Genomic DNA, 17,188 nt, shown 5'->3' with positions numbered 1-17,188 from the left:
TCCCACCCCGCACAAGACTCAGTGGGATCAAGGACCTTGGCCTAAGCTAGAGACCCTGAGCCTGCGAGAGGAAAGAGGAGGCCGGACTCTCCATCATTCTGGCCTAGGACCTGACCTCTCTACAAGACTCCTACAGTACAAGAAGGAAAATCAAGAACCAAAAACGGGATGGAGTCAAACTAAAGAGGTTCTTCATAGCACAGGAAACAACCAAGAATGTGAAGAGAGGCCCACAGAAGGGAGAGACTCTAGACCACACTCAGCTCAGACAGAGCATTGATCTCCAGGACACATCAATGACTCAGTAGACTTCCACCCAGACCCTAACCCAGTCCATCGTGGGCTAGGAACCGAACACTTCACAGAAGAAGAAATACGACTGGTCAACAAAGTGAAAAATGTTCAACACCTCTAGCAATTAGAGAAATGCAAATTAAAACTCCATCGATAGTTCATCTCACTCCAGTCAGAATGGTAGTTATAAAGAACACAAGTAACAATAAACATTGGCGAGGATGTGGGGAAAGGCACACTCATTCACTGCTGGTGGGACCGCAAATTAGTGCAACCCCTCTGGAAAGCAGTATGGAGATTCCTTAGAAACTTGGAATAGAACCTCTTTGACCCAGTTATCCCACTCCCCAACATATATGAAAAGGACTTAAAATCAGCATACTATAGTGTTGCAGGCACATCAATGTTTATAGCAGCTCAATTCACAATAGCTAAGCTATGGAACTAACCTAGGGGCCCCTCAACAGATGAACGGATAAAGAAAATGTGGTCTAGGGGCTGAGGTTGTGGCTCAACGGTAGAGTGCTCGCCTAGCACGTGCGAGGCCCTGGGTTTGATCCTCAGCACCACATAGAAATAAATAAATAAAATAAAGGTATTATGTCCAACTACAACTAAAATAAATATTAAAAAATGTGGTCTCTATACACAATGGAATATCACTCAGCCATAAAGAAGAATGAAATAATGGCATTAGCTGGTAAATGGGTGGAACAGGAGACTATCATGCGAAGTGAAATAAGCCAATCCCCCAAATCAAAGGCAGAATATTCTGTCTGATATGTGGGTGTGACTCACAATAAGCAGGGTGGGAGGAGGAATAGAAGTTCACTGGATCAGACCAAGGGGAAGGGAGGGAAGGAGGGGAATGGGAATGGGAAAGACAGTAGAATGAATGAGACATCCCTTTCCTGTGTTCATGTGAACCTCACACCGTGTCCGACCACAAGATTGGGAGCTGTGCGCCCTGTAGTAGGGCACGTCAAATCCATTCTCCGTCACGTATAACTAAAAAGAACAAATAAAAAGAAAGAAAGAAACAAGAGGCCCAGGGAACGGAGGGGAGCTCTGTGCCCAGGCTCTGGACTCTGGGTCCCCTGAAGTCCCAGAACACACTGTCCTGCACCCTGCCTCTGGGCCTTGCTCTGTGGAGCCGCCTGCCCCGTGCTGCATTCCCCTGGCCCTCTGCCAAGCCCTCGCTGGGTCTAAGGCCCACTCCCGGGCACGCTCAGGACACCTCACGTCCTGTAACGTCACCGAGAGTTCAGAACCCAGGCTGTGCTCCTGCTGGGACTCTCCGCCTGCAGGGTGGGCTCCTGGCTGTGCCAGGCCCCCCAGGCCCACCAGGGCCACCCTTGGGCGGCAGCCAGCCTGTGCCGGGAGCCGGCCCTGCGCGGCTGCCGTGGGATTCTGTCATCTGCATCCCGCACGGCTGCTGGAGGAGGCGGGGGCAGCAGAGACCCTGCCGTAGGTGGCATCTGAAGGAGCAGGTGTCCAAGGGCCCCTCCTGCTCTCAGGAAATGGAGAGGTCATTGCAGTTCTTTGAAAGCACATGGTTGTGAGGGCTTCTTAAGAGGATGGATCGGATCTGATTTTGCTTAAAAAAAGAAAAACCCTCATTTTTTTAAAAAAAGAGAGAGGATTTTAATATTTATTTTTTAGTTATCGGCGGGCACAACATCTTTGTTGGTATGTGGTGCTGAGGATCGAACCCGGGCCGCACGCATGCCAGGCGAGCGCGCTACCGCTTGAGCCACATCCCCAGCCCTGAAAAACCCTCATTTAAAACTACATTTAGGAGAATTTAAAAAGGACAACAGCAATCATATTCTCGGAGCTGGAAGCAGACAGACGAGAGATTCGAAGTCCAAGAGCTAAGCCAGGAGCCGGAGAGGCCGAGAGCCAAGCCCACACCTTGCGTGGACCCAGGGCGAGGTGCGCCGTGGTGGAAATCCAAAACTCGGGTGCTTTGAGCCCCCAGGAAAGGCAGGTCCTACAGAAGGGTGGGCGTCAGGACGGCCTGGGCCTCCAGGGCTCAACAGAGGGCCGAGGACCAAGGGACGGCCAGCTAGAGTCCAGGGCCCAATAGGACACAGAGGGTTCTGGAAACTCCTAGCTCACGGTTTACTCCCCAAACACTCTTCCGGGGAAGCAGCTGGAGATGAGTGTCTTCCACGTAGGAACTGGGGAACGAGGCTGCTCAAATCGTGTTACATGCACGTGGTGGGAGGAATCCACTGTTACGTATAATTACAATGCAACAGTGAAAAATGAATTTTAAAAGTTGGCAGCAGAACAACAATAAAAGGCATTTTTTTTTTTTAAAAAAAAAGCAGCCTATAATCCCAGCAGCTTGGGAGCCTGAGGCAGGAGGATCATGAGTTCAAAGCCAGCCTTCAGCAAAAGCCAGGTGCTAAGCGACTCAGTGAGACCTGTCTCTAAATAACATACAAAACAGGGCTGGGGGTGTGGCTTAGTGGTCGAGTGCCCCTGAGCTCAATCCTCAGGCCCCCTCCCCTCCGAAAAATGTATCTTTGCCTGAAAAAATAAATTTGTATATTGCAGAGGAGGGAATAAATTGGGAAGGAGGAAGACGTGGGGTGTAGCAATGGGGTCTCCTAATGGAAAGGGTGGTGGGAGTCCCAGGGCAAGGCAGACCCCAGGATGATGCCCAGCACTGCCCCGGGAGGGGTCCTGTCCGCCCCCAGGGAGACTGAAGCCAGACCCCGAGCTACCCTGTGCGCTCAGCTCCCTGCACCCGCCCCGCCAGCGCTTTATCATGACAGAAGCCACACACATCTAAAGAGACCCGGAGCACGCCACAGGAGCAAGGTCATGCACACACATGCGCGCGCACACACACACGCATACACACACACATGCACACGTGCACACACACACACACACACAACACATGCACACACACATGCACACGTGCACACACACACACACACACACATGCACACGTGCACACACACACGCGCACACACACACACACACACACAAGTTTAAACAGAGAAAGGAGCGGGTGGACCTGCCCCGGGCCCCTGTCCTTCCCTCTGTCCTCCCCGCTCACGGTTCTCAAGCTCTCTGGGGTGCACCCACTGTCTACCCAGGAGGCTTGTCCCCTGGCCAGTCCCACACTCCAGCCTCCCTGTCCTTCTGTAGCATGGGGCCAGCGCTCCTGTTTGTGGGCGCTGCTCTGGCCTTTGAGGTCTGCTTGTCCTAATGAGCTCCCTGTAAGGCTGTGAACACGGCCCAGGAAGGACACAGGCCCCTCACCTCCTGGCAGGGGGGATATCTATCACAATCGTGCCATCCTTCCCCAACCTTGGACACTGGCCGGCCCCAGCCCCTTAGTGGCCCAGGGGACATCTCACACAGTGCTGCCCACGCCCACAGGCCTAAGGCATGGCTGCTGCCCACTGCCTGGCCTTCGAGGGACGGGCCCCTGTGGCCCTGTGTGGCCTGGGCGCTGCACTAAAGACCGTCTCCCAGTGGCGTCGGCCTCCTTGTCACTGGCACGACATCCTGGGTCAAGTGGCCTAGTCACGGCTTGGTGGTGCTGTGGCCTAGACTGCAGGGGGCCTGGCCACTGCCCTCTGGCCACCACTCGCCTGCGTGGGTGAGGACCCCACCATGGGGCTGCCGGGCTACCTGGTCTGAGATACACCCCTGTCCCCACAGCCCTGGAGGCCACCATGGAGACTGCTACTGGCCTGGGGATGGGGCTGTTCAGGTCCAGTCCACACACCTCCACGGGCAGCAGCCCAGGGGCCGGAGTTGCAGCCTGGGGGATGGGTGGGACTGGCACTTAGGTCTCCCAGAGGCTACAGTGTGGGCAGCCACAAAGGGATGGTCAGGGAGGAGGTGGTCAGGGGAACCCGAGCCCAACTCAAGAAGGGACCTCCCTGTCTCAGCTTCCTCAGCCCCAGAATGCATGGACCCTAACCCTAACCCTAACCCTCTAAAGGGCCAGGCATGAGGACACAGGAGTGGACACACACCGTCTGGGGGACCACGAGACCCAGCAGCACTGCATCACGGGGATCCCTGGGGAGCCACTTGCATCCCCAAAGCCCCTGGGGGAGTGGCCATTGGCCAGGAGGGGGAGACCCACCGTGGACTTGGTCATGTTCTCCAGGGCCAGCTGCATGAAGCGCCTCTTCCAGATGTCCTCCATGACGTCACTGGTGACAATGACATTCTTCAGGACCTGGAACAGCCGGAACTTGTGCCGGTTGGAGATCTATGGACAGCAGAGGGGGTGCTGGACGGTTGGGTCTGGTCACGCCCGGGATGCCAGCAGGAGCACTGGACGGAGGGAGGCAGAGGGGAGGCCAGGAGTGGCTGTGTGTGGCCATGCACTGGGCAGCTCTTAGGAAATGCCTGCTCCGTGCCGGCCTGGACAGGAACCAGAGACCACGCGGAAGGGGATCGTCCCCATCTCAGGGAACTGCCGTGGGAATGAGCAGCAGTCCACGCCCGACTGGGCAGTCATCGTCCATGCAGCCCCCAACTCCGTCCACCCCCGCTCCATCCATTTCTGCCCGCACTTGGCTCAGCTTCAGCTCCCCAGTCTGCGAGGACCAGAGTGTTGCCTCACCAGAGTGTTCTGAGGGCCAAGCCGTGTCCACTCCCTCCTCCTTCCTCAGCCCATTCAGCACACGAGGACGTTGAGTCTTGCCCCAAATGAGTACAACGGAGGACTGGAGCCCCTTGGGGCCTAGCGCCCCCATGTCTGCTCCCAAGGGCCCGGGCACGCCCACCTCTGGGTTGTCTGCGAAGTAGTCGTGGATGGTCTCCATCACCAGGTAGGGGGACCCCTGAGCCATGTCCTTGACCTTCTTGATGATGAACTTCAGGTGCAGGGGGTCTGAGCTATTGATGTCCCGGAGCATCTTGAAGCAGATGGCTGGAGTCGGCAAGAAGGGTGTGAGGGGTGGGGCTCTGGGGCTCACTTCGTGGCCGCAGGGCTGGGTGGGGAGGTTGGGGGGCCAGGAGGGAGCTGCACGCCAGGAGGACCAGGTGCCTGGGCAGTCCTGGGCCTCCTCGCTGCCCAAATGTCCTCACGGGGCTTGAGAGGGACAGAGAGCAGGAATGCCTTCCAGTCGGCCTGTCCTGTGCACCCACGTGGATTCCCACCCACTCCCTGACCTGCCCACCTCTTCGTCCACTCATCCATTGTCCACTCGTCTGTCCATCACCCACACATTCACCCCTATATGTTAGTCCACCAGTCCGTCTACCTATCCATCTTTTCATTTTTGCACTCATCTACCCACGCACCCACCCGAGTGCATAGATCCATCCATCTGCCCACTACCATCTGTGCATAGACGGGTCCATCCACCTGTCCATCTTCCTGTCCATCCTTCTCTCCCTCCATTCACCATCCTCTGATCCTCTCACCCTCCATGAGGGGAAAGCATTGCAGGGAGAGGTCAGGCCTGCGCTGAGGCTCTGAGGTTTGAAAGCGAATGGAGGGGAACGGAAGGTAGGATGGCAGATGGGTACTTGGGGGGTGCTGGATGGTGCCCCAAGGGGGGGGTGGGAAGCCAAGGGAGGAGCAGCTCCCTGCTGGAAGCCCCGTGAGTGCGCACCCCGCGCCATCTCCAAGTCCTGGAGAGGACGCCCTCTTGCCCTGACCCTCAGGACTGCGTCCAGTGGAGGACAGGGTAGGGTTTGCTGCAAGCCGACCCCCGCGCACCCCTCCTTGCCCTGGCCGAGTCCCAGGCCTGGTGATCACCCGCGTTGTAGGCCTCCTCCATGAACATCTTGTGCTCCTTGGGCATCAGGGCAGCCTGGCTGCTCCTGGACTTGCAGAGCAGGATAGTGGTGTGCTGGGACTGCCTGTCCTTTGGGGACTTGCTGCAGGAGGACTCCTTCGCGGGTCTTGGGACGTGGGAGGAGATTCTGAAAGGAAAGGGGGGCTGGAGAGGCGGCTGCCACGTTTGTGTTCAAGATGGAAGGCCGGGTGCCGAGTCGCCGGGTTTGGATCAGCTGGGAGGTGGCTTCCAGGGGTCTCGCCTTCCACTCACGGCCTGGCTGAGCCCTGGGAGGAGGCGGGGGTCGAGGACTCAGGACACTATTGAGTAGACAGGGTCACCTGCGGCCTGGTGGGATCTGGCTTCCTGGCAGGGGCTGGTGACAGACAGGCTGGGGGTGTGGGAGGGTTCCGGGCTCCCCCCCCCAGCTCTGGCTCTGGCACTGACTAGGATGACCCCGTATCTTCAGGACGGCCTGGGAGATGTCCCTGACTGCCCAGGTGTCCCTGGTGAGGTCCCCAAGGTGAGGAGAGCTTTCGGGGCTGTCAGCGGGAGCACGGACAGATGTGGGGCCCCTTCAAGCTGGTGTTGGTCCTGTCCTCTCCCGCTCCCTCCTGTCCTCCTGCAACGTGGGGGAGGACTGCCCAGAGGGCTCAAGGGAGGGCATGCCTGGGCTCCCCCAGGGGGAGGTCAGGCTCTGTGGTCCCTCCTCAGGACTCATTGGCTCCTTCCCTCTCAGTTCCCACTTCCAGGTGCCTCCCGGGGGAAGGCTGGTGGAGGCCTGGTTGCGTCAGAGCACAGGATGGACAGTCGGCGGAATGGACGAGGCCGTTCTGCAGCATGTTTCACGCCTGCACTTGCCCACCACGTGGGAACGTGTGTCAGGTCCGCCTCAGACTCCTCCTGTGGCTCCCGATTCCACCACGGGGCACAGACGCTCCCCGCCAAGCTGGAGCCACCAGGCCCGGCTTTGCTCCTGCCTTCAACACATAGAAACCGCAAAACCACACCGGATCACGGCCGTCAGACATCACACCCCGGCAGCACAGAGATGATCCCCGGGAGGGGGCTGCGAAGGGCTCCCACTGCCACAGCTGGTGCCAGGACGGCTTCCCGCCCCCAGCGCAGGGACAGGGAACAAGAGCCACAGCGTCCGTGAGAGGGGGAGCTGGAGGCACCTGAGGCCCAACGTGGCGCGCGCCTTCAGGGAAGAGCCGTGGGAGGAGCAGCACCGAGAGGGAGAGAATTCGGGAGATTTGCAGAAACCCACCCTCGTACCTGCACTCAGTGCCGTGGGAAAGGAGCCACAAGGAGCCGAGCAGCCTTGCCTGAGCTCGCGGCACTGAGAGGGGTCCTTTTCCATCCACCATGCTCGGGAACCCACGAAGCCCATGGGGTGTTCTAGAGCTCCCTGCGTGGTGTTACCCCAGTCACGGGAGAAAAGCAGCCCCAACGAGGTGCCCTCGCCCTCCCTTCCGAAGCTCTAACAGCAAGCACAAACTGTTTTCAATAGGCTCACTGGGCTCCAGAAGAAAGGGTCTTTAAAGGAGTATCCAAACCCAACAAGGCAAAACTCACGCTGTCCGGCATCCGATCAGATTTACCAGATGCGCAAAGAAGCAACAGCATAAGACCCAGCACGAAGGGGAGACTCAACGGACCAGAAGCAACTTAGAAAAGGCAGAATCAGTGATGGACAAGGACATTAAACAGCTGCACCTGGGTTCCGACTGGTGGAGTGAAACAAGCGGCTGAGAGACGGAAGACACCAAGAAGAATCTGAAAATGCTCTTCCGATTGAGACGGATGACTGTATCAGAGACAAGACCCCGTGGAGCGAAAGACAAACCTGAATCAACTTGAAGATCAACAGACAAAAACAAAAACAAACAAAAATAAAACACAAGCAGAATACAGACTGGAAACACTGGAACCAGGGTCAGCGCACTGTGGGACGTCCCAGAGGCCACGGTGCAGGGGCAATTTGAGTCTCCCCAGGAGGAGGAAGGGGGCGGAAATCAAATTTGAAGAGATGATATCTGAACATTTTCCGAACTTTACGAAAAGCATCAATCATATCCAGGAAAATGAGAATTCCAAGTAAGAAATGCGAAGGAAGAAACACCAAATCATATCGGAATAAAATCGCAGATGGTGGGAGGTGGCGCACACCGGGAATCCCCGAGGCTGGGGAGGCTGAGGCAGGAGGATCGCAAGTTCAGAGCCAGCCTCAGCAAGAGGAAGTACTGAGCAACTCAGTGAGACCCTGTCTCTAAATGAAATACAAAATAGGGCTGAGTGCCCTAGTATCCCTCCACCCCCAAAATAAAATTGTGTACAACTAATGGTGAGAGGAAATCTTTAAAAAGCCAAAGAGAAAGGCGTACTAAGGACCAAAGACAGCACAGCTCGTTAGCAACAGGCAGGAAGGCAGCGGTGCATCATAACGCTCAGGGAGGAAACCCCACTCACCCGCCAGACCAGCACCCTCTACCCAGGGAAGGAGCCTTGAAAAGCTCCACGTGAAGCAGAAACCTTTCCACACACCAAACCCCTTGGGAACGCATCCCAGGACACCTGCTGGAGGGGACCCAGGCGGGGGGTGACGTCAGAGGGAGCTGCACGAGAGGGGAGCACCCTGAAGTGGGCAGGGGGGCGGGAAATCCAACACACTGTGCTTTGTTTTATAAATTTCAGCTAAAATAATAACGTATTGTGGGTTTCTAAAAATATAGAAAAACAGCATACAACAACACTAGCAAAGGTTTAAGGACATTAAAATAAGATGTTCAAGATTCTTGTCCTCTAAGTGGGCAATGTGACTTGACGGTGGTCCGAGGTCAGCTGGTACTGTGCTCCACAACCACCACCCAACCACAGAAAGGGAAGAGTAACAGTCACAGAGGACGTAGACTAAGACCAACCCTATCACCAGTCCCACTAAATGTAAGGGACTTAGACACCACCATTAGTAGCAGGGATCGCCAAATTGGGAAAGAAGCCAGAGTCAAGTGCATGCTGCTGACATTTAATATATGTAATCTAGTAGACACCAACTGATGACAAATAAAGGGATGGAAAGAGATGGGCCTGCTCACAGCAGCTAACAAAAACGGGCATCGCTCTGTTCCTATCAGACAAACTGTATTTTAGAAGTATAAATATACATATATGAGGTATTTATATATCAGAGAAAGGAGAATTCACTCAGAATGATAAAGGAACCATCTGTCACGAGGACTACTTATGTTCAACAGAGCATTTGTAAAGGGAAAATACAAAAGAGGCAGAAGTTTAACTATGATAAAAGATAAAGCATGTCAGTATTGAATGAAAAAGTAGAAGAAAAGCCCATACTTTACAAAACTCATAAAACTCTGTGAAACTCCTGTGGTTACGGGGTTGATCATGTGTCCAATGAAATCATATTACAAAAAAAAAAAAGAGATGACATTACAATTGAATGTTCATGCGTCTCACAACAGAACTTCCAAACACACGAGGCCAAGAAGCTGGAGCTGCGAGGAGAAATGGCGGATCCACCACTGCAGTTCAACCCTTCAAAACCCTCTCCACCACGGTCGGAGCCGTGAAGAAAACATCAGCAGGATCCCGAAGATCTGCACCACCGTCAGTGCCACCCACGGGGACGCTCAGGACCCCACCCAGCAAGAGGGGACCGCTGTCTTCAACACAGAGGGCACGTTTGCCAGGACAAGCCACGACAGAATCAAATTAGAAATCAGTAACAGAGACAGATGGAAAGAAAGATCCTGGGGAATTTGGATACTAAATAACACACTTTCCAATAACCTATAGGGGAAGAAGAACTCAAAAGCAAAATAAAAAGTAATTTGAGTGGAATGAAAATGAAAACACAACGTACCAAAATGCCTTGGAGGGAAATGTACAGTATTAAGCATGTATACCAAAAAAGAATAAAAGCCTGAAATCAATGACCTAGGATTCCACCTACAAAACTACAAATAGCAAATTAAACTCAAAGAAAGAAAATCATAAAAAGTAGAACAGACATCAATAAAACAGAGGACAAAAAAATAGAGAAAGTCAGTGAAACCGAAGGCTGGTTCTAAGAAAAGAAGAATACATTGATGAACATTTGGCAGGCATTTAGGGGGCAAAAAAAGAGAAGTTGCAAATTATTAACATCAGTAATAAGTGAGGTGCATCATTACAGGCACCACAGATGTCAAGAGGGTGGCAAGAGAATATCATGAGCGACTTCATGCCAATAAACTTGTCAACCAAAATAAAATGGGCAGATTTCTTAAAGCCACAAAATACCACAGCTCTCCCAGGACTCACATCAGAATAGCCATGTGTCTACCACAAAAATTAATTTGTATTTAAGAATCTTGCCACAAAGAAAACTTCAGGTCCAGATGTTCCTTTAACCTTATCAAGCATTTAGGAAGAAACTATTCTGATACCAAAACTCTTTCAGAAAATTAAAGAAGAGGGCAGACACTTCCCAACTCCTTCAGTTTGGCAAGCATTATTCTGAAAATACAATGATATTGCCAATAAATAAAAGTAGATCCTAATATCCTCCATTAACACACACAAACTTTGTTAACAAAAGGATCCAAAATACAGACGTACACTCATTCATCATGCCCAAGTGGGGCTTCTCTGGGGAACCCAAGGCTGGCTGAGGATTTGAAAACCAATCCGTGTACTTCACCATATGGACAGACTCATGAAGAAAATGATATGATCATCTCAATAAGCGCAGAGAAGGCATTTGACAAAATTCAACATCTAATCACAATAAAAACAGAAACTGAGGGAATTCCTTCACCTGATAAGGGCATCTGTAAAAACCCTGCAGTTGCATACTTAGAGGTGAAAGACTGAATGTTTCCCCACCTGATGGGACTGAGGCCAGGCTGACCTGGACCACTGCTACTCAACGTCGTAATGCAGCCTTCTCACGGAGCAAGAAGTCAAGAAAAAATAACAAAAGGCATGCAGCTTTGAAAGGAAGAGACAAACTATTTGTAAAATAATTATTATCTAAGTAGAAAATTCCAAAGGATCTACACAAAGGTACTAGAACTAAAAAGTTAGTGGAATTCTCTTCAAAACAGACCATATTTTAGGCCACAAAGCGTCTCTTAGCAAATACATAAAAATCATTACAATTTCTTGCATCCTTTTAGATTATAATGAAATGATATTAGAAATCAACTCGACCAAACCCTACAACATAGAGATTGACCAATACTCTTCTGAATGACGAATGGGAGAAGAAATCAAGGGAGAAATTAAAAAATTCTTAGGCTCAAGTGAGAACGTGCCAGAACCTCTGGGACCCTGTGAAGGTGGTTCTGAGAAGAAGGTTTATACCCGGGATGCCTACATAAGAAAACCAGGAAGAGACCAGATAATAACCCAAGGATGCATCTCAAGGCCCTCGGAAAAGAAGAACAAACCAATTCTAAAACCAGTAGAAGGAAAGAAAAAGTGAATATCAGCACTAAAATCAATGAACTTGAGAATAAAAAAATTACAAAGGTTGGATAAAACAAAGAGGTGCTTCTTTGAAAAGATAAACAAGATTGATAAGCCCTTAGCCAAACTAACCAGAAGAAAAAGGTTCAAACACAAAATTAATAAATTAGAGAAGAAAAACATCGCCACAGATATCTCAGAAACCCTGCAGATCATTAGGGACTATTTTGAAACCAATACTCAAATAGATTGGAAAATCTAGAAGAAATGGACATATTTCCAGGCAAACATGACGTGCCAAAATCAAATCAAGACGGCACAGAAAGCCCAAACAACAACTTGTAATGAGACTCAGGCAGTAGTAAAAAGTCTTCCAACAAAGAAAAGCCCAGGACCAGGTGGGTTCTCAGATGAATTCTACCAGACCTTTAAAGAAAACTAAAACTGATACTTCTAAATTATTCCATGAAATAAGAAGGGATGGAAGACTCCCAAATTCATTCTGTGAAGCCAGTATCACACTCATTCTGAAGTCAGATAAGGCTGCATTCAAGGAAAGAAATTACAGACCAATATCCCTGATGACCTTAGATGCAAAAAATCCTTAATAAAAAATTCCAAATTCTGTTCAACAACGTATTAGGAAGATTGTACATCACGACCAAGTTGGTTTTATTCCAGAGATGCCAGGATTGCTTAATATTTGCATATAAATAAATGCAATTCATCACATTAACAGAATTAAGGACAAAAATTACTTAGTATTCTCAATAGAAGCAGAAAAGGACTTTGGCAAAATTCAGCACCCATTTATGAAGAGAGAAACCACAGAATGACAGAAAAATCTTTGTTAGCTATTCTTCTCACAAAGGATTAATATGTAGAATATATAAAGAACACCAAAAACTTTACGCCAAAAAATCAAATAATTCAATTAATAAATGGACAAATGAATTAAACAGACATTTCTTTTTTTAAAAAATATTTTTAGTTCTTGATGGACCTTTATTTTTATGTGGTGCTAAGAATTGAACCCAATGCCTCACACATTCTAGGCAAGTGCTCTATCCAGCCCCTAAACAGACCTTTCTTAAAAGAATAAATACAAGTGGCCAACAAATATAAGAAAAAAAAACATCATTAGCAATTAGGGAAGTGCAAGTCAGCACTTCACTGAGAGCTTGTCTCACACAGTTAGAATGGCAGTCACCAAGAATACAAAACGCAACAAATGCTGGAGAGGATGTGGAGAAAAGGAACATTTTTACGCTGTTGGTGCGACTATAAATTGGTACAATCACCATGGAAATCAGTATTGCCGCTCCTCAAAAGCCTAGGTGTGGAACCCCCTGTGAACCAGCTGTGCCACTGGAATTTACCCTGAAGAGTCACAGCCATCTTACTAGGTGGGTCGAGGCACAGCCATGGTTATAGCAGTACAGTCCACGATAGCCAAGCTATGTACCCAGCATAGGTGTCCATCAATGTAGGGATGTGTCAAGAAAATGGGGTACAAACAATGGAGTTTTCTCCCAACCATAAAAGAAAAATACAATCTTGTCATTTCTAGGAAAGTGGGTGGAACTGGAGTCCATCAGAATAGTCAGACTCAGAGGTTCAGAGTCCTGTGTTTTCTGTGCAGAAGCTAGTGATGGAGAAGGAGAACAAAGGTGGAGATGATCTCTTAAAACTCACAGAGAGATCAGCAGAGGACAAGGACCAAGGAGGGAGGCAGGGAGGGAGGGGGAAGTGCTGGGGGGTGATATTGGCCAAAAAAAAAAAAAACTACAAAAAACGTACTAGAACTAAAAAGTGAGTTCAGAAAATTTGTAAATTCTGTCAATATACACAAATCAGCCATCTTTCCATATGTTCACAGTGAGCTGTTGGAAACCGGAACAAACGTGATAATGTACAATAGCACTAAAGATGGCATGAGGTATTTAGGTCTAAATCAAACAAAGGGTTGTAAGGTCTGTATATTGCAAACTGCAAACTATTGATGAAAGAAACCAAGGAGACTTTAATAAGTGGAGAGACATACCATGTTCGTGGATTGGAAGACTTGCTATTATTATTAAAACATTGATTTAAAAATCACATAACTTTTCAATGCAATTCCAAGTAAAATCCATATATATTATCCATATGAACTGTTTCTAAAATTTATATGGAAAAGAAAAAAAAACAGTAGCTAAAATGATTTTGAAAAGGGAAAATTGGAGGACTGATTTCAAGATGATCACCCATTTTAACACTTAGCATGAAGCTACGTAATCCAGGCAGGGTTATGTTGATGAAAGCACAGAAGTATAAGTAAATGGGAGAAAACATGGTGTCCAGGAAAAGATCCCCCAGATAAGGACAGCTGAGTTATATAAAAGGAGTAAAAGCAATTCAATTAATAAAGGATAGCCGATTCAGCATATGGTGCTACAATGATTGGATATATCCATACAAAAATAACCCACAGCCCATACTTCACACCATATGCAAAAATCAACTCAAAATAGGGCCTGGAGAGGAAAGTAAAACCCAAACTTCTGAAACTTCTAGAAGAAAATGCAGGAGAAAAATCCTCAAGTCTTCTCGACTTGAATGAGCCAAAGACCTCTTAGATGTGACACTGAAAGCCCTACTGTCCCTACGAGGAAACCTCACAAACTTGACTTCATAAAGTCAAGGGCTGCGTTTGAAAGCTATCCAGAATGAAAAGACGGCTGCAAACCTGGAGGGGCGACTTGCAGACCGCCTTGTAACACGGGGTCTGTCCAGAGTACACCAAGAGCTCTCAAAGCCAACCACAGGCACACGCGAGCAGCCTGACAGAACTCAGAAGGCTGGAGCACATGTCCGCCAGGGAGACTCCAGGTGGAGATTACAGAAAGTCCTCAGCACTGTTTCTCCCCAGGTGAAGGAAGCAGACCCGCCGTGGGACGTCGGGGCACTTGTGCAAGAAGGGCCCACATCAGGAAAGCAAAGTGCCGGTGGGAGACAGAAGGGAGCCTCAGGCAGGTCTACAGAGCTAGACTGCTGAGTGGGACTGGGCTGTCCTGCCCCTGGGCAGCTGCTCTGGTGGAGTGGAACCTCCTGCCCACAGGAGCACTTCAGGCTGGCCTTATTTACCAAAGTGATCAGACCACGTGCCCTCGGCCAGGTGAAAGCAGGAACAAACCGAGTCACAGCCGCACAGCGACCCGGTGGGAGGGGAAGTGAGTTTCTGCAGGATCCCCCGCGATTCTGCGCTGGCTGTGTCAACTGGCAGAAGTGGACCCCAGAGCCACTGCCACGTGGCTTCATCTCCCACGGCACTGGGAAAGGGGACCACAGGGACGGAAAGCAGGTCGCGGCTTTCCATCAGGGACAGGCAGCTGGGGAGGTCCCTGTGGGGGTGCGGAGGGCTTGGAGCGCCTTTGTGGCAGTGGAGACACAACCGCGCACATTTGTGACAGCTTGCAGAGCCGCACACTCGGAGGGCGCTTTCATCCTCCGTCACCTCGCTGTGAAGAGGGGATGTGTGAGAACAGAAGCCCAGGCGCTGGGATCTCTTTCCTCCGGCTCCCTGGGAAGCTGCGCTGCCGGCTAGTGAGCTCTGGGTGTCGCTCGCCACCAGGCGCGCTCTGCCTCAGGGCCTTGTGCTGGCCTCTCCTGACAGACTCTGCCCAGGTGACCCTTCCTGATGAACTTCCCTTCCATGGCCACGTGACCTCGCCCCCACCCGCGCCTCCCTGCCACTGTTCCTGTCACCCCTCACCATGTGGCCGTGGTTGTGTGATTTAAGCTACTGTGCCCCACACTGTGATGCAAGTCCCAGGGGCAGGGGTCTCTACGCTGTCCCCACACCTACAAGAGTGCGTGGCACACGTTTGTGGGAAGAGCAGAGGGCTTCATGGTGCGTGAGGTGGCCAAGGCAGCCCCCAGCCCCTCCTGCCTTTCGGAGGCAGCTGTGACGGCCCTTCCAGCTCACCAGGGCCTGGTGGTCTGTCCCCTTCAGCCAGCTGCACAAGTACATGGGTGACCCCTGGGCTCGGCTTTGCTGGCTCCTCCTCCCTCTCCTTTCTCGTCCCCAGGAGGTGCATTCCTGCCTGTCTGGGCTTTGGTGACCTGTCCTTGTGAAGTCCCAGGGAGCAGAGAAGGGGAGGGGGCATCTGAGCTGAGTGGGGCGGGTGGCCCCATCTGGCAGTCCCTGCTAAGGACTGAATTGTGTCCTTGTTTGAATCCATACCAACCCCCAGTGCAAGGGCATTTGGAGCTGGGGCCTTGGGGTGCTTGGGTTCAGGGGAGGCCGCGAGGGTGGGACATCGTGGTGGGATTAGTGGCCTTGTAAGAGGAAACAAGAGGACAGTTTGCTCTCTGCCCAGCAGCAAGAAGGGGGCTGTCAGCAAGCCAGGTAGTGGCCTCATCAAAGCCCAGGGCCAGCACCTTGGTCTTGAACGTCCTGCCTCCAGAGCTAAGAGGAGTGTGTCTGTGGTTGAAGCCGCCCTGGCCCTGGTGCTCGGTTGGGGCACTGAGCAGACTAAGGCCGTCCCAGCCTTATGCAGCACCTGCCTCCACTCACTCAGTGCATTTAGTAAGTGCCAACTGGGTGCAGGTGCCATTCCAGGGCCTGGAGACAGAAAGCAAATACCCCATTTCTCACACCTGGGCTTGCATCCCAGGAAGAGGAAGACAGGAACAGAGAACTTGGAACAGCGCTGGCTGCATGTGATGCAAGAAGGTGCCGGAGTGGGAAGGGCCTGCTTGAGCCACCTCAAGAGCCGGTCAGGAGGCCGCCCCTGGGGCTGGGTGTGGTGACAGCACCTGGGAGCCACAGCTCACCCCCGCTGGATGCACCACAGCACGATGCGCAGCCTCCGCTGGGCCTCACCTGCCGCCCCACTGTTGCTGATGGGGACTCACGTTCAGACCCACCCTGCCTCTGCAGCTACGTCCTGGAGACCCTGTGTGCTGACAGCACTGGGTCCCAGGGTGGGCCGCTCTGGGGTCCTCCGGCTCACCGTCTCCACGAGGCCTGCACACACTTGACCCTCCCAGGACCTTCAGAGACCCAGCCCCTCCCGAGGGGAGACGGCCTTCCAGATGGCGGCTGTGGGCTGGCCTCCCTTGGCCATGGTGGCCATCAGTGTGGGTCACAGGCACACGTGAAGCCCGTTCCTTGCCCACTCCAAACGTGTCACGGCCTTCATGGCCTCCAGAGAAACGTACTGTTAAAAACAGGAAATCGACAGAGCACCCCGTGAGCAGGCATCTGCAGAGAGAGTTGGGCCTCGGCCCAGGAGGTGACAGGTCTGGCCACAACCCCAGGACGTGTCAGGCCTGGCCACAACTGGACAGACAGCTGTGCAGACCACCGTGCTCCTGGAGCAGCACACGGCCATGACACCAGCCCTGCTCTAGACCCACGGCAGGGGCAAGCCCTGGACGTGAGTCTGTCTGGTGTCCCCACGGAGGGTGCCAGGCCCAGGAGGGTGCGGATGCCCCATCTGCCTGGGTTGCTGGGGTCTCTGGGGGGCCTGGAAGCCCTAGAGAAGCCACCGTCTCCTCTTGTTCCCTCTTGTTCCCTCAGGAAACTGCCTGCCCTGCCCTCTCCCTTCTGCCCACCAGAACTCAATACCCAGAGCAGCAGCGGCCTGTCTCCGCTGTCCTTCCGA

The 17,188-nt window shown here is 51.8% G+C and overlaps 1 protein-coding gene across 1 annotated transcript in view; it reads right to left on the bottom strand.

The window, feature by feature from the left end:
• The window catches only part of LOC101965287 (maestro heat-like repeat family member 5), a 66,800-nt gene that overhangs the window by 41,682 nt on the left and 7,930 nt on the right, over positions 1-17,188 (bottom strand). Inside the window, exons 2-4 of the mRNA XM_078016617.1 lie at positions 6,044-6,210; positions 5,064-5,209; positions 4,415-4,543 (exon numbers count right to left, since the gene is read on the bottom strand). Of these exons, the coding sequence (XP_077872743.1) occupies positions 4,415-4,543; positions 5,064-5,209; positions 6,044-6,210 (442 nt within the window). The remainder of the gene's footprint in view (positions 1-4,414; positions 4,544-5,063; positions 5,210-6,043; positions 6,211-17,188) is intronic.

Source organism: Ictidomys tridecemlineatus, chromosome 7 (genome assembly GCF_052094955.1).
Source record: "Ictidomys tridecemlineatus isolate mIctTri1 chromosome 7, mIctTri1.hap1, whole genome shotgun sequence".
NCBI lineage: Eukaryota > Metazoa > Chordata > Mammalia > Rodentia > Sciuridae > Ictidomys > Ictidomys tridecemlineatus.
The sequence above is the reverse complement of the archived record's forward strand: the minus strand, read 5'-3'. Positions and strand labels throughout refer to the sequence as shown.